The sequence below is a fragment of the Oncorhynchus masou genome, chromosome 28 (assembly GCF_036934945.1).
Source record: "Oncorhynchus masou masou isolate Uvic2021 chromosome 28, UVic_Omas_1.1, whole genome shotgun sequence".
Classification (NCBI taxonomy): domain Eukaryota; kingdom Metazoa; phylum Chordata; class Actinopteri; order Salmoniformes; family Salmonidae; genus Oncorhynchus; species Oncorhynchus masou.
The window spans coordinates 2520659-2539785 of NC_088239.1; the positions used below are offsets into that span (position 1 = coordinate 2520659).

The 19127-nt window shown below is 41.1% G+C and overlaps 1 protein-coding gene across 1 annotated transcript in view; it reads left to right on the plus strand.

The window, feature by feature from the left end:
• plcd1a (phospholipase C, delta 1a) overlaps positions 1 to 16879 on the plus strand; it is an 85435-nt gene extending 68556 nt beyond the window's left edge. The window contains exons 12-15 of the mRNA XM_064941128.1: positions 8666 to 8844; positions 11595 to 11730; positions 14078 to 14227; positions 14413 to 16879. Of these exons, the coding sequence (XP_064797200.1) occupies positions 8666 to 8844; positions 11595 to 11730; positions 14078 to 14227; positions 14413 to 14504 (557 nt within the window). The 3' untranslated portion in view covers positions 14505 to 16879. The remainder of the gene's footprint in view (positions 1 to 8665; positions 8845 to 11594; positions 11731 to 14077; positions 14228 to 14412) is intronic.
• Positions 16880 to 19127: the final 2248 nt, after the last annotated feature.

A 19127-nucleotide genomic window follows, 5' to 3' on the forward strand; every position in this document is an offset into this window, starting at 1 on the left:
CGATAAGTGCAACTTAATCCCAGAACAACAGCAAAGAACCTTCTGAAAGGCTGCTCAGCAAGGAAGAAGCCACTGCTCCAAAACTGCCATAAAAACGCCAGACAACGCTTTGCAACGGCACATGGAGACAAAAATCATACTTTTTGGAGAAATGTCCTCTGGTCTGATGAAACTGTTTGGCCATAATGACCATCATTATGGTTAGAGGAATAAGGGTGAGGCTTGCAAGCCGAAGAATACCATCCCAACCATGAAGCACGGAGGTGGCAGCATCATGTTGTGGGGGTGCTTTGCTGCAGGAGGGACTGGTGCACTTCACAAAATAGACAGCATCATGAGGAGGAAAATTAGGTGGATATATTGAAGCAACATCTCAAGTCATCAGTCAGGAAGTTAAAGCTTGGTTGCAAATGGGTCTTCCAAATGGACAATGGAGTGGCCATCACAAAGCCCTGATCTCAATCCCATAGAACATTTGTGGGAAGAACAAGCGTGTGCGAGCAAGGAGGCCTACAAACCTGATTCAGTTACACCAGCTCTGTCAGGAGGAATGGGCCAAAATTCAACCAACTTATTGTGGGAAGCTTGTGGAAGGCTACCCGAAACATTTGGCCCAAGTTAAACAATTTAAAGGCAATGCTACCGAATACTAATTGAGTGTATGTAAACTTCTGACCCACTGGGAATGTGATGTAAGAAATAAAAGCATCCCTCGTCATCCCTACTGCCTCTGATCTGGAGGACTCACGAAACAGAGAACATCCCTGGTCATCCCTACTGTCTCTGATCTGGAGGACTCACTAAACAGAGAACATCCCTGGTCATCCCTACTGTCTCTGATCTGGAGGACTCACTAAACAGAGAACATTGCTGATCATCCCTACTGCCTATGATCTGGAGGACTCACTAAACAGAGAACATCCTTGATCATCCCTACTGCCTCTGATCTGGAGGACTCACTAAATAGAGAACATCCCTGGTCATCCCTACTGCCTCTGATCTGGAGGACTCACTAAACAGAGAACATCCCTGGTCATCCCTACTGCCTCTGATCTGGAGGACTCACTAAACAGAGAACATCCCTGATCATCCCTACTGTCTCTGATCTGGAGGAATCACTAAACAGAGAACATCCCTGATCATCCCTAGTGCCTCTGATCTGGAGGACTCACTAAACAGAGAACATCCCTGGTCTACTGCCTCTGATCTGGAGGACTCAGTAAACAGAGAACATCCCTGGTCATCCCTACTGACTCCGATCTGGTTGACTCACTAAACACAAATGTATCCTTTGTAAATTATGTCCTGTTGGTAAAAAATAAATGGAATAAATTGTGCCGTCTGGTTTTTAATATAAAGAATATGAAATCATTTGTGCTTTTACTTTGACACTGATACTTAAGTATGTTTAAAACCAAATACTTTTACTTAAGTAGTATTTACTTGAGTCAATTTCTTTTAAGGCATTTTTACTTTTACTCAAGTATAACAATTGGGTACTTTTCCACCACCTCTCTTTTCCTGCGATCCATCAAAAGCATTTGGTGTGTCGTCATAGCCTCTGATTTGTGGTCAGACTCACTCAGGCAGAAAAAAATATTGTGCCTTTTTTCAAATGCAGATTTGAATGTAATTGAGAAATAATTAAACATGCTTTCTGAATTTAAAAGTTACTTATATAAAATATCATCTAGTTTTTAAAAAGTATCTGTAATCTAAAAACGATACTTTTTTTGCTGGTAATGTAACAGATTACAGTTCTTGTTGTAATCCGTGACATGTAATCCATTACTGCACAAACCTGCCTGCTACCATCTGTCAGATAGTTACAGTAGACCTACTACCATCTGTCAGATATTTACAGTAGACCTACTACCATCTGTCAGATAGTTACAGTAGACCTACTACCATCTGTCAGATAGTTACAGTAGACCTACTACCACCCCATCTGCCAGATAGTTACAGTAGACCTACTACCATCTGTCAGATAGTTACAGTAGACCTACTACCATCTGTCAGATAGTTACAGTAGACCTACTACCATCCCATCTGCCAGATAGTTACAGTAGACCTACTACCATCCCATCTGTCATATAGTTACAGTAGACCTACTACCATCTGTCAGATAGTTACAGTAGACCTACTACCATCTGTCAGATAGTTACAGTAGACCTACTACCATCTGTCAGATAGCTACAGTAGACCTACTACCATCTGTCCGATAGTTTCAGTAGACCTACTACCATCTGTCAGATAGTTACAGTAGACCTACTACCATACCATCTGCCAGATAGCTACAGTAGACCTACTACCATCCCATCTGTCAGGTAGTTACAGTAGACCTACTACCATCTGTCAGATAGCTACAGTAGACATACTACCATCTGCCAGATAGTTACAGTAGACCTACTACCATACCATCTGCCAGATAGTTACAGTAGACCTACTACCATCTGTCAGATAGTTACAGTAGACCTACTACCATCTGTCAGATAGTTACAGTAGACCTACTACCATCCCATCTGCCAGATAGTTACAGTAGACCTACTACCATCCCATCTGTCATATAGTTACAGTAGACCTACTACCATCTGTCAGATAGTTACAGTAGACCTACTACCATCTGTCAGATAGTTTCAGTAGACCTACTACCATCTGTCAGATAGCTACAGTAGACCTACTACCATCTGTCAGATAGTTTCAGTAGACCTACTACCATCTGTCAGATAGTTACAGTAGACCTACTACCATCTGCCAGATAGTTACAGTAGACCTACTACCATCTGCCAGATAGTTACAGTAGACCTACTACTATCTGCCAGATAGTTACAGTAGACCTACTACCATCCCATCTGCCAGATAGTTACAGTAGACTTACTACCATCTGCCAGATAGTTACAGTAGACCTACTACCATCTGTCAGATAGTTACAGTAGACCTACTACCATCTGCCAGATAGTTACAGTAGACCTACTACCATCTGTCCGATAGTTACAGTAGACCTACTACCATCTGCCAGATAGTTACAGTAGACCTACTACCATCTGTCAGATAGTTACAGTAGACCTACTACCATCTGCCAGATAGTTACAGTAGACCTACTACCATCTGCCAGATAGTTACAGTAGACCTACTACTATCTGCCAGATAGTTACAGTAGACCTACTACCATCTGCCAGATAGTTACAGTAGACCTACTACCATCTGTCAGATAGTTACAGTAGACCTACTACCATCTGTCAGATAGTTACAGTAGACCTACTACCATCTGTCAGATAGTTACAGTAGACCTACTACCACCCCATCTGCCAGATAGTTACAGTAGACCTACTACCATCTGTCAGATAGTTACAGTAGACCTACTACCATCTGTCAGATAGTTACAGTAGACCTACTACCATCCCATCTGCCAGACAGTTACAGTAGACCTACTACCATCCCATCTGTCATATAGTTACAGTAGACCTACTACCATCTGTCAGATAGTTACAGTAGACCTACTACCATCTGTCAGATAGTTACAGTAGACCTACTACCATCTGTCAGATAGCTACAGTAGACCTACTACCATCTGTCAGATAGTTTCAGTAGACCTACTACCATCTGTCAGATAGTTTCAGTAGACCTACTACCATCTGTCAGATAGCTACAGTAGACCTACTACCATCTGTCAGATAGTTTCAGTAGACCTACTACCATCTGTCAGATAGTTACAGTAGACCTACTACCATCTGCCAGATAGTTACAGTAGACCTACTACCATCTGCCAGATAGTTACAGTAGACCTACTACTATCTGCCAGATAGTTACAGTAGACCTACTACCATCCCATCTGCCAGATAGTTACAGTAGACTTACTACCATCTGCCAGATAGTTACAGTAGACCTACTACCATCTGTCAGATAGTTACAGTAGACCTACTACCATCTGCCAGATAGTTACAGTAGACCTACTACCATCTGTATGATAGTTACAGTAGACCTACTACCATCTGCCAGATAGTTACAGTAGACCTACTACCATCTGTCAGATAGTTACAGTAGACCTACTACCATCTGCCAGATAGTTACAGTAGACCTACTACTATCTGCCAGATAGTTACAGTAGACCTACTACCATCCCATCTGCCAGATAGTTACAGTAGACCTACTACCATCTGTCAGATAGTTGCAGTAGACCTACTACCATCTGTCAGATAGTTACAGTAGACCTACTACCACCCCATCTGCCAGATAGTTACAGTAGACCTACTACCATCTGTCAGATAGTTACAGTAGACCTACTACCATCCCATCTGCCAGATAGTTACAGTAGACCTACTACCATCCCATCTGTCATATAGTTACAGTAGACCTACTACCATCTGTCAGATAGTTACAGTAGACCTACTACCATCTGTCAGATAGCTACAGTAGACCTACTACCATCTGTCAGATAGTTTCAGTAGACCTACTACCATCTGTCAGATAGTTACAGTAGACCTACTACCATACCATCTGCCAGATAGCTACAGTAGACCTACTACCATCCCATCTGTCAGGTAGTTACAGTAGACCTACTACCATCTGTCAGATAGCTACAGTAGACATACTACCATCTGCCAGATAGTTACAGTAGACCTACTACCATCCCATCTGCCAGATAGTTACAGTAGACCTACTACCATCTGTCAGATAGTTACAGTAGACCTACTACCATCCCATCTGCCAGATAGTTACAGTAGACCTACTACCATCCCAGCTGTCATATAGTTACAGTAGACCTACTACCATCTGTCAGATAGCTACAGTAGACCTACTACCATCTGTCAGATAGTTTCAGTAGACCTACTACCATCTGTCAGATAGTTACAGTAGACCTACTACCATCTGCCAGATAGTTACAGTAGACCTACTACCATCTGCCAGATAGTTACAGTAGACCTACTACTATCTGCCAGATAGTTACTGTAGACCTACTACCATCCCATCTGCCAGATAGTTACAGTAGAACTACTACCATCTGCCAGATAGTTACAGTAGACCTACTACCATCTGTCAGATAGTTACAGTAGACCTACTACCATCTGCCAGATAGTTACAGTAGACCTACTACCATCTGTCCGATAGTTACAGTAGACCTACTACCATCTGCCAGATAGTTACAGTAGAACTACTACCATCTGTCAGATAGTTACAGTAGACCTACTACCATCTGCCAGATAGTTACAGTAGACCTACTACCGTCTGCCAGATAGTTACAGTAGACCTACTACTATCTGCCAGATAGTTACAGTAGACCTACTACCATCCCATCTGCCAGATAGTTACAGTAGACCTACTAACATCTGCCAGATAGTTACAGTAGACCTACTACCATCTGTCAGATAGTAACAGTAGACCTACTACCATCTGTCAGATAGTTACAGTAGACCTACTACCATCTGTCAGATAGTTACAGTAGACCTATTACCATCTGTCAGATAGTTACAGTAGACCTACTACCATCTGTCAGATAGTTACAGTAGACCTACTACCACCCCATCTGCCAGATAGTTACAGTAGACCTACTACCATCTGTCAGATAGTTACAGTAGACCTACTACCATCTGTCAGATAGTTACAGTAGACCTACTACCATCCCATCTGCCAGATAGTTACAGTAGACCTACTACCATCCCATCTGTCATATAGTTACAGTAGACCTACTACCATCTGTCAGATAGTTACAGTAGACCTACTACCATCTGCCAGATAGATACTTTTTTTGCTGGTAATGTAACAGATTACAGTTCTTGTTGTAATCCGTGACATGTAATCCATTACTGCACAAACCTGCCTGCTACCATCTGTCAGATAGTTACAGTAGACCTACTACCATCTGTCAGATATTTACAGTAGACCTACTACCATCTGTCCGATAGTTACAGTAGACCTACTACCATCTGTCCGATAGTTACAGTAGACCTACTACCATCTGTCAGATAGCTACAGTAGACCTACTACCATCTGTCAGATAGTTTCAGTAGACCTACTACCATCTGTCAGATAGTTACAGTAGACCTACTACCATCTGCCAGATAGTTACAGTAGACCTACTACCATCCCATCTGCCAGATAGTTACAGTAGACCTACTACCATCCCATCTGTCATATAGTTACAGTAGACCTACTACCATCTGTCAGATAGTTACAGTAGACCTACTACCATCTGTCAGATAGCTACAGTAGACCTACTACCATCTGTCAGATAGTTTCAGTAGACCTACTACCATCTGTCAGATAGTTACAGTAGACCTACTACCATCTGCCAGATAGTTACAGTAGACCTACTACCATCCCATCTGCCAGATAGTTACAGTAGACCTACTACCATCCCATCTGTCATATAGTTACAGTAGACCTACTACTATCTGCCAGATAGTTACAGTAGACCTACTACCATCCCGTCTGCCAGATAGTTACAGTAGACCTACTACCATCTGCCAGATAGTTACAGTAGACCTACTACCATCTGTCAGATAGCTACAGTAGACCTACTACCATCTGTCAGATAGTTTCAGTAGACCTACTACCATCTGTCAGATAGTTACAGTAGACCTACTACCATCTGCCAGATAGTTACAGTAGACCTACTACCATCTGCCAGATAGTTACAGTAGACCTACTACTATCTGCCAGATAGTTACAGTAGACCTACTACCATCCCATCTGCCAGATAGTTACAGTAGACCTACTACCATCTGCCAGATAGTTACAGTAGACCTACTACCATCTGTCAGATAGTTACAGTAGACCTACTACCATCTGCCAGATAGTTACAGTAGACCTACTACCATCTGTCCGATAGTTACAGTAGACCTACTACCATCTGCCAGATAGTTACAGTAGACCTACTACCATCTGTCAGATAGTTACAGTAGACCTACTACCATCTGCCAGATAGTTACAGTAGACCTACTACCATCTGCCAGATAGTTACAGTAGACCTACTACTATCTGCCAGATAGTAACAGTAGACCTACTACCATCCCATCTGCCAGATAGTTACAGTAGACCTACTAACATCTGCCAGATATTTACAGTAGACCTACTACCATCTGTCAGATAGTTACAGTAGACCTACTACCATCTGTCAGATAGTTACAGTAGACCTACTACCATCTGTCAGATAGTTACAGTAGACCTACTACCATCTGTCAGATAGTTACAGTAGACCTACTACCATCTGTCAGATAGTTACAGTAGACCTACTACCACCCCATCTGCCAGATAGTTACAGTAGACCTACTACCATCTGTCAGATAGTTACAGTAGACCTACTACCATCTGTCAGATAGTTACAGTAGACCTACTACCATCCCATCTGCCAGATAGTTACAGTAGACCTACTACCATCCCATCTGTCATATAGTTACAGTAGACCTACTACCATCTGTCAGATAGTTACAGTAGACCTACTACCATCTGCCAGATAGTTACAGTAGACCTACTACCATCTGTCAGATAGTTACAGTAGACCTACTACCATCTGCCAGATAGTTACAGTAGACCTACTACCATCTGCCAGATATTTACAGTAGACCTACTACCATCCCATCAGTCATATAGTTACAGTAGACCTACTACCATCTGTCAGATAGTTACAGTAGACCTACTACCATCTGTCAGATAGCTACAGTAGACCTACTACCATCTGTCAGATAGTTTCAGTAGACCTACTACCATCTGTCAGATAGTTACAGTAGACCTACTACCATCTGCCAGATAGTTACAGTAGACCTACTACCATCTGCCAGATAGTTACAGTAGACCTACTACTATCTGCCAGATAGTTACAGTAGACCTACTACCATCCCGTCTGCCAGATAGTTACAGTAGACCTACTACCATCTGCCAGATAGTTACAGTAGACCTACTACCATCTGTCAGATAGCTACAGTAGACCTACTACCATCTGTCAGATAGTTTCAGTAGACCTACTACCATCTGTCAGATAGTTACAGTAGACCTACTACCATCTGCCAGATAGTTACAGTAGACCTACTACCATCTGCCAGATAGTTACAGTAGACCTACTACTATCTGCCAGATAGTTACAGTAGACCTACTACCATCTGCCAGATAGTTACAGTAGACCTACTACCATCTGTCAGATAGTTACAGTAGACCTACTACCATCTGCCAGATAGTTACAGTAGACCTACTACCATCTGTCCGATAGTTACAGTAGACCTACTACCATCTGCCAGATAGTTACAGTAGACCTACTACCATCTGCCAGATAGTTACAGTAGACCTACTACCATCTGTCAGATAGTTACAGTAGACCTACTACCATCTGTCAGATAGTTACAGTAGACCTACTACCATCTGTCAGATAGCTACAGTAGACCTACTACCATCCCATCTGCCAGATAGTTACAGTAGACCTACTACCATCCCATATGTCAGATAGTTACAGTAGACCTACTACCATCCCATATGTCAGATAGTTACAGTAGACCTACTACCATCTGTCAGATAGGCACTATCTTGTGCATTAGACTTATATTTACGAATCCTGTGATAATTTTGACATGACCAATGTCTTTACATACTTGTGTCACATTATTCCTCTTTCGCAATAAATGCATGAAAATGCTTTATTGATCGATTCTTTATTGATAATGATTTGTCTCTCCAGTGGCGCTGAACTTCCAGACTCCCTCTAAGGAGATGGACCTGAACCAGGGCCGGTTCCGGTCCAACGGGCTGAGTGGATACGTCCTGAAGCCTGACTTCCAGAGATACCCTGGGACAGAGTTTGACCCAACGACCCTCACCAAGGGACCCTGGTTCAAACGCAAGACCTTCCACATCATGGTGAGAAAGACTTTGCTATATTGTGTATATTATAGTGTTATATATTATTGTGTTATATATTATAGTGTGGTATATATTATAGTGTGTTATATATTATAGTGTGTTATATATTATAATGTTATATATTATAGTGTGTTATATATTATAGTGTGTTATATATTATAGTGTTATATATTATAGTGTGTTATATATTATAGTGTTATATATTACAGTGTGTTATATATTATAGTGTTATATATTATAGTGTGTTATATATTATAGTGTTATATATTATAGTGTGTTATATATTATAGTGTTATATATTACATTGTGTATATAATATAGTGCTATATATATTATAGTGTATATATGTTAGTGTTATATATTATAGTGTGTCTATATTATAGTGTGTTATATATTCTAGTGTTATATTATAGTGTGTTATATATTATAGTGTATATATATGTTATAGTGTTTTATATTATAGTTTTATAAATGATAGTGTGTTATATATTATAGTGTGTTGCATATTATAGTGTTGAATATTATTGTGTGTGTATATTATAGTGTGTTATATATTATAGTGTTATATATTAGTGTGTTATATATTATAGTGTTATATATTATAGTGTTATATATTATAGTGTTACATATTATAGTGTTATATATTATTTTGTTTTATATATTATAGTGTTATATATTACAGTGTGTTATATATTATAGTGTGTTATATATTATAGTGTTATATATTATAGTGTGTTATATATTATATTGTTATATATTATAGTGTTATATATTATAGTGTGTTATATATTATATTGTGTTATATATTATAGTGTGTTATATATTATAGTGTGTTATATATTATAGTGTTATATATTACAGTGTGTTATATATTATAGTGTTATATATTACAGTGTGTATATAATATAGTGTGTTATATATTATAGTGTATATATGTTAGTGTTATATATTATAGTGTGTCTATATTATAGTGTGTTATATATTCTAGTGTTATATTATAGTGTCTTATATATTATAGTGTTTTATGTTATAGTTTTATAAATGATAGTGTGTTATATATTATAGTGTGTTGCATATTATAGTGTTGAATATTATTGTGTGTGTACATTATAGTGTATTATATATTATAGTGTTATATATTATTGTGTTATATATTATAGTGTTATATATTATAGTGTGTTATATATTATAGTGTGTTATATATTATAGTGTTATATATTATAGTGTGTTATATATTATAGTGTTATATATTACAGTGTGTATATAATATAGTGCTATATATTATAGTGTATATATGTTAGTGTTATATATTATAGTGTGTCTATATTATAGTGTGTTATATATTCTAGTGTTATATTATAGTGTCTTATATATTATAGTGTATATATATGTTATAGTGTTTTATATTATAGTTTTATAAATGATAGTGTGTTATATATTATAGTGTGTTGCATATTATAGTGTTGAATATTATTGTGTGTGTATATTATAGTGTATTATATATTATAGTGTTATATATTGTTGTGTTATATATTGTAGTGTTATATATTGTAGTGTGTGTATATTATAGTGTTACATATTATAGTGTTATATATTATTGTGTTATATATTGTAGTGTTATATATTGTAGTGTGTGTATATTATAGTGTTACATATTATAGTATTATATATTATTGTGTTATATATTGTAGTGTTATATATTGTAGTATGTGTATATTATAGTGTTATACATTATAGCATGTATATATTATAGTGTGTATATATTGTAGTTTGTATATATTATAGTGTTATATAATATAGTGTGTATATATTCTATTGAATTGTGATATATTATGATATTATAGTGTATTATATGAGTGTAACATCACAGAATGTATTACAATAGCTACTTGTTGAACACAGTGAAGACAACTACAGAGATTGATTTATACATTTGCAATATATTCATCACATAAATTAGATTAGTTTCTGTCAAGTATGTCTATGTTGTGATATTAATTGTATATTTTTTCTAAGAGTCAGAGGTTTTACTGTTGTTACCAACATGGGCTCCTATTGAACTTTTATCAGAAGGTATTTTAGTAACACTACTGAGATGAATTGTGTGTCAAACGATAAGACATGATTGAGTTGAGATGTGATGTGATTCATTATCTTGTGTACTGCACTACAGAACATCAAATCAATGCTGCTTTGAAACATCCTTTGTCATGAGGCTTTCTGTCATGTGTGTGTGTGTGTGTGTGTGTGTGTGTGTGTGTGTGTGTGTGTGTGTGTGTGTGTGTGTGTGTGTGTGTGGTTGTGTGTGTGTGTGTGTGTGCGTGTGTGTGTGTGGTTGTGTGCGTGTGTGCGTGTGTGTGTGTGTGTGTGTGTGTGTGTGTGTGGTTGTGTGTGTGTGTGTGTGTGGTTGTGTGTGTGTGTGTGGTTGTGTGTGTGTGTGTGTGTGTGTGTGTGTGTGTGTGTGTGTGTGAGTGTGTGTGTGAGTGTGTGTGTGGTTGTATGTGTGTGTGTGTGTGGTTGTGTGTGAGTGTGGTTGTGTGTGTGTGTGTGTGTGTGTGTGTGTGTGTGTGTGTGTGTGTGAGTGTGTGTGTGTGTGTGTGTGTGTGTGTGTGTGTGTGTGTGTGTGTGTGTGTGTGTGTGTGTGTGAGTGTGGTTGTGTGTGTGTGTGTGTGTGTGTGTGTGTGTGTGTGTGTGTGTGTGTGTGTGTGTGTGTGTGTGTGTGTGGTTGTGTGTGTGTGTGTCTCCAGGTGATCTCAGCCCAGCAGCTGCCCAAGCTAAACAAGGACAAGTGTAAATCCATCGTGGACCCGCTGGTTAAAGTGGAGATCTACGGTGTTCCAGCTGACACGTGCAGCAAGGAGACACGCTCCATCGAGAACAACGGTGAGACACATACAGGCACACTCACACACAACCACACACACACACAACCACACACACACACAACCACACACACACACAACCACACACACACACACACAACCACACATACACACACACAACCACACACACACACAACCACACACACATACACACACACACACACACACACACTCACACACACACAACCACACTCACACACAAACACACTCACACACACACACAACCACACACACACACACAAACACACACAACCACACTCACACACAAACACACTCACACACACACACACAACCACACACACATACACACACACTCACACACACACTCACAACCACACTCACACACAAACACACTCACAACCACACTCACAACCACTCACACACACACACACAACCACACACACACAAACACACAAACACACTCACACACACACAACCACACTCACACACAAACACACTCACACACACACACACAACCACACACACATACACACACACTCACACACACACTCACAACCACACTCACACACAAACACACTCACAACCACACTCACAACCACACTCACACACTCACAACCACACACACACACACACACACACACACAACCACACACACACTCACACACAAACACACTCACACACACACAAACACACTCACACACACACAACCACACACACACAAACACACTCACTCACACACACACACAACCACACACACACAAACACACAAACACACTCACACACACACAACCACACAACCACACTCACACTCACAACCACACACACACACACACACACACACACACACACACACACACACACACACACACACACACACACACACACACACACACACACACACACACACACACACACACACACACACACACACACACACACACACACTGCAGGTTTTAACCCCATGTGGAATGATGTTCCTCTCTGCAGGTTTTAACCCCATGTGGAATGATGTTCCTCACTGCAGGTTTTAACCCCATGTGGAATGATGTTCCTCTCTGCAGGTTAAATGTGGAATGATGTTCCTCTCTGCAGGTTAAATGTGGAATGATGTTCCTCTCTGCAGGTTAAATGTGGAATGATGTTCCTCTCTGCAGGTTAAATGTGGAATGATGTTCCTCTCTGCAGGTTAAATGTGGAATGATGTTCCTCTCTGCAGGTTAAATGTGGAATGATGTTCCTCTCTGCAGGTTAAATGTGGAATGATGTTCCTCACTGCAGGTTAAATGTGGAATGATGTTCCTCTCTGCAGGTTAAATGTGGAATGATGTTCCTCTCTGCAGGTTAAATGTGGAATGATGTTCCTCACTGCAGGTTAAATGTGGAATGATGTTCCTCACTGCAGGTTAAATGTGGAATGATGTTCCTCTCTGCAGGTTAAATGTGGAATGATGTTCCTCTCTGCAGGTTAAATGTGGAATGATGTTCCTCTCTGCAGGTTAAATGTGGAATGATGTTCCTCTCTGCAGGTTAAATGTGGAATGATGTTCCTCTCTGCAGGTTAAATGTGGAATGATGTTCCTCTCTGCAGGTTAAATGTGGAATGATGTTCCTCTCTGCAGGTTAAATGTGGAATGATGTTCCTCACTGCAGGTTAAATGTGGAATGATGTTCCTCTCTGCAGGTTAAATGTGGAATGATGTTCCTCTCTGCAGGTTAAATGTGGAATGATGTTCCTCTCTGCAGGTTAAATGTGGAATAATGTTCCTCTCTGCAGGTTAAATGTGGAATGATGTTCCTCACTGCAGGTTAAATGTGGAATGATGTTCCTCACTGCAGGTTAAATGTGGAATGATGTTCCTCACTGCAGGTTAAATGTGGAATGATGTTCCTCTCTGCAGGTTAAATGTGGAATGATGTTCCTCACTGCAGGTTAAATGTGGAATGATGTTCCTCACTGCAGGTTAAATGTGGAATGATGTTCCTCACTGCAGGTTAAATGTGGAATGATGTTCCTCTCTGCAGGTTAAATGTGGAATGATGTTCCTCACTGCAGGTTAAATGTGGAATGATGTTCCTCTCTGCAGGTTTTAACCCCATGTGGAATGATGTTCCTCACTGCAGGTTTTAACCCCATGTGGAATGATGTTCCTCACTGCAGGTTAAATGTGGAATGATGTTCCTCTCTGCAGGTTTTAACCCCATGTGGAATGATGTTCCTCTCTGCAGGTTAAATGTGGAATGATGTTCCTCTCTGCAGATTAAATGTGGAATGATGTTCCTCTCTGCAGGTTAAATGTGGAATGATGTTCCTCACTGCAGGTTAAATGTGGAATGATGTTCCTCTCTGCAGGTTTTAACCCCATGTGGAATGATGTTCCTCTCTGCAGGTTTTAACCCCATGTGGAATGAGACGTTCCAGTTTGACATCCAGGTACCAGAGCTGGCCCTGGTCCGCTTCCTGGTTGAAGACTATGACTCCACCTCACAGAACGACCTAATTGGACAGTACTGCCTGCCACTCACCAGTCTACAGAACGGTAATCTCTCTCTCTCTCTCTCTCTCTCTCTCTATATATATATATATTTATATCTCTATCTCTCTCTCTCTCTCTCGCTCTCTCTATCTCTCGCTCTCTCTCTCTCTCTCGCTCTCTCGCTCTCTCTCTCTCTCTCTCTCTCTCGCCATTGCTGACTTACTCAAATCTCACGTCCTGTTTCCCAGGTTACCGCCACGTCCCTCTTCTCACCAAGCATGGTGATGTCATCCCCTCAGCCGGCCTGTTTGTTCACCTCATGCTGCTGGATGCCAAATAGACCCCGTCCACTTCACACGGACCCCACCAACATCAAGCTAACCCCTCCCACATACTACTGACTCCTGCAACATAAAACAGACCCCTCCCACACCACTAAGGACTCCGCCGACATTGTAATGTCTCTTCTCACAACAAAATGACTACTCCCACATCAAAGTAACTCCTCCCACATCACACAGACCCCTGAAAAGTGTGTTTTTGCATCTATGCGGTAGGTGGGTCTGACATGCTAAGTTGCTTTTTTGTATGTGAATGATACAAGCAAGTAAAGGATCCTATTGAAAGTAGGTAATATGTCCCTAGTCCTATAGAGTGTAGTTAGTATGTTGCTGGCGCAATAGAGGGTAGTTATTATGTTAGGGGTCCTATAGAGGGTAGTTATTATGTTAGGGGTCCTATAGAGGGTAGTTAGTATGTTACTTGTCCTATAGGGAGAGGGCCGTTAGTATGTTGCTGGTCCTATAGAGAGTAGGTAGTATGTTGCTGGTCCTATAGAGAGTAGTTAGTATGTTGCTGGTCCCATAGAGAGTAGTTAGTGTGTTGCTGGTCCTATAGAGGGTAGTTAGCATGTTGCTGGTCATATAGAGAGTAGTTAGTATGTTGCTGGTCCTATAGAGGGTGGTTAGTATGTTGCTGGTCCTATAGAGGGTAGTTAGCATGTTGCTGGTACTATAGAGGGTAGTTAGTGTATTGCTGGTCCTATAGAGAGTAGTTAGCATGTTGCTGGTACTATAGAGAGTAGTTAGTATATTGCTGGTCCTATAGAGGGTAGTTAGCATGTTGCTGGTCCTATAGAGGGTAGTTAACATGTTGCTGGCCCTATATAGGGTAGTTAATGTGTTGCTGGTACTATAGAGAGTAGTTAGCATGTTGCTGGTCCTATAGAGGGTAGTTAACATGTTGATGGTCCTATACAGGGTAGGTAACATGTTTCTGGTCCTATAGAGGGCAGTTAGCATGTTGCTGGTCCTATAGAGGGTAGTTAACATGTTGCTGGTCCTATAGAGGATAGTTAACATGTTGCTGGTCGTATAGAGGGTAGTTAACATGTTGCTGGTCCTATAGAGGGTAGTTAACATGTTGCTGGTCCTATAGAGGGTAGTTAACATGTTGCTGGTCCTATAGAGGGTAGATAACGTGTTGCTGGTCCTATAGAGAGTAGTTAGCATATTGCTGGTACTATAAAGAGTAGTTAGTATGTTGCTGGTACTATAGAGAGTAGTTAGCATGTTGCTGGTACTATAGAGAGTAGTTAACATGCTGCTGGTCCTATAGAGGGTAGTTAACATGTTGCTGGTCCTATAGAGGGTAGATAACGTGTTGCTGGTCCTATAGAGAGTAGTTAGCATATTGCTGGTACTATAAAGAGTAGTTAGTATGTTGCTGGTACTATAGAGAGTAGTTAGCATGTTGCTGGTACTATAGAGAGTAGTTAGTATGTTGCTGGTCCTATAGAGAGTAGTTAGCATGTTGCTGGTACTATAGAGGGTAGTTAGTGTGTTGAGGGTAGTTAACATGTTACTGGTCCTGTAGAGGGTAGTTAACATGTTGCTGGTCCTATAGAGGGTAGTTAACATGTTGCTGGTCCTATAGAGGGTAGTTAGCATGTTGCTGGTCCTATGGAGGGTAGTTAGCATGTTGCTGGTCCTATGGAGGGTAGTTATCATTCCTCCAGTCATGCGTTGAGGTGATTTCAAGAGCTATAGAAGTATTACTGACGTCTACTAGTGCTTTTCAATCAGAGACTAAAGGGAATCAGGTAGACAGTATGGTCTAGTATAGTATGTTGCTGGTCCTATAGAGGGTAGTTAGCATGTTGCTGGTCCTATAGAGGGTAGTTAACATGTCTACTAGTGCTTTTCAGAGACTAAAGGGAATCAGGTAGACAGTATGGTCTAGTATAGTGTGTTGCTGGTCCTATAGATGGTAGTTAGCATGTTGCTGGTCCTATACAGGGTAGGAATCAGGTGGACAAAACCATCTATGGATTGTAAAAAAAGAAAAGAAAAGCACACTTGATGCTTTAAAAAAAAATATGACTAAAACGTTCTTAAAGTTCATCTGTTTTTTATTTTATAGGAAAGTTTTGCTTCCTAACTGTTAGCATGACACAATATCACTGTTTCATTCTGCTGTTATTACATGTTACTTTAACCCTCCTTTTCTCTTCAAACAACAAAAACATTATGTTTCAATTGTACAAACAGCATTGTGTCTTTATAAAACGTGATTTTGTTGCAAAATGACAATGTTTAAAAAAAATGTTTAAAAAAAATGTTTTACATTATTATTCTGCTATCAATAATCAGCCAAATAAACAGCAATGGACACATTAGGAATACTTTGTCAGCACACGTCCATATAACATGATAATATTACCTGCTCATTTCCTGATGATGGCTCACCACTCTTCATTCTTGGTGACTTCAACCTCCTGACATCTGCCTGCGATTCATTTCTTTCCATTTCTTTCCTCTCTTTGCCTCTTTTGACCTCACCCCTTCTCCCCTCCAACTCACAAGGCAGACAACATGAACTCATCTTTACTAAAGGCTGTTCATCTACACATCTCACTGCAATCGACCTACAGGTCTCTGATCACAACTTGGTTTCCTTGTCTGTCTCCCTTTCCTCCAACCCAAGCCACTCAGCCCCTACCCAGATGGTCACGTGCTGTCACAATCTTCTCTTTCTCTCGTTCTCTCGTTCTCTCTCTCTCTCTCTCTCTCTCTCTCTCTCTCTCTCTCTCTCTCTCTCTCTCTCTCTCTCTCTCTCTCTCTCTCTCTCTCTCTCTCTCTCTCTCTCTCTCTCTCTCTCCTGCTAAATCCTCCCTCCTGCTTTCTGATTCTGCCTCTTCAACCCTACTCTCCTCCCTTTCTGCATCCTATGACTCGCACTGTCCTCTTTCCTCCCGGCCGGCTCGGCCCTCCCCTCCTGCTCCATGGCTGAGTGACTCATTGCTAGCTTACAGAACAGAGCTGTAGGCAGCTGAGCGACAATGGAGGAAAACTAAACATCCATCTGACCTATCATCCTTTCACTCCATCCTCTTTAGCTTCTCTTCCTCTGTATCCGCTGCTTAAGCCATTTTCTACCTTCTAAATGTCAAGCTTCTGCCTCTAAACCTAGGAAACTCCACCTTCTCGTCCCTCCTTAATCATCCACCCCCCCCTCCTCCCTCTTTGCGGACGACTTTGTTGATGACATCCGCTCTTCATTCACTCAGCCTCACATAGAATTACCCTACGCTTTTACCTCTTTCTACCCTCTCACTCCAGATGAACTGCTGTGACTAGTGAGGTCTGGCCGCCTGATAACCTGCCCGCTTGACCCCATCCCCTCCTCTGCAGACCATCTCTGGAGACCTTCTCCCATTCCTCACTTCCCTCATCAACTAATCCCTGACCACTGGCTGCATCCCCTTTGACTTCAAAAATGTCCCTCGTCAAGAAACCAACACCCGACTCATCTGAAGTCAAAATTCAAAAAACTCTTCTTTCTTTTGTTTCCAAAACACTTGAGTGTGCTGTCTGACCAACTCAATCGCTATACCTCTCAATCGCTATACCCTCTCTTCTTCTCTCTATACACCAAGTCACTCAGCTCCATCATATCCTCTCATGGTCTCTCCTGTCACTGCTATGAGGATGGACCTCTTATCTTCTCACTATACACCAAGACACTCAGCTCCGTCATATCCTCTCATGGTCTCTCCTATCACTGCTATGAGGATGGACCTCTTCTCTTCTCTCTATACACCAAGACACTCAGCTCCGTCATATCCTCTCATGGTCTCTCCTATCACTGCTATGAGGATGGACCTCTTATCTTCTCACTATACACCAAGTCACTCAGCTCCGTCATATCCTCTCATGGTCTTTCCTATCACTGCTATGAGGATGGATCTCTTATCTTCTCACTATACACCAAGTCACTCAGCTCCGTCATATCCTCTCATGGTCTCTCCTATCACTGCTATGAGGATGGATCTCTTATCTTCTCACTATACACCAAGTCACTCAGCTCCATCATATCCTCTCATGGTCTCTCTTATCACTGCTATGCAGATGACATTCAACTGTTTTTCTCCTTACCACCTTCTGACACCCAGGTGGCGACACGCATCTCTGGTGCCTGGCAAATATCTCAGCTTGGATGTCGGCCCTCCACCTCCACCTCAACAAGTCGGAACTGCTCTTCCTCCTGGGGAAGACCTGCCCGCTCAAAGACCTCTCCATCACAGTTGACAACTCGTCGTCCTCCTAGAGAGCAAAGAACCTTGGCGTGACCCTGGACAACACCCTGTTGTTCTCTGCAAACATGCTCTACAACATCTGTAGAGTACGACCCTACCTTACACAGGAAGAGGAACATCCATAGAGTACGACCCTACCTCACACAGGACGAGGAACATCCGTAGAGTACGACCCTACCTCACACAGGAAGGGGAACATCCGTAGAGTAAGAACCTACCTCACACAGGAAGAGGAACATCTGTAGAGTACGACCCTACATCACACAGGAAGAGGAACATCCGTAGAGTACGACCCTACATCACACAAGAGCGTCTGTGAAACAACTTTTTTTTTTAAAGATCAATAACATAAGGTGCAGTGAGGGA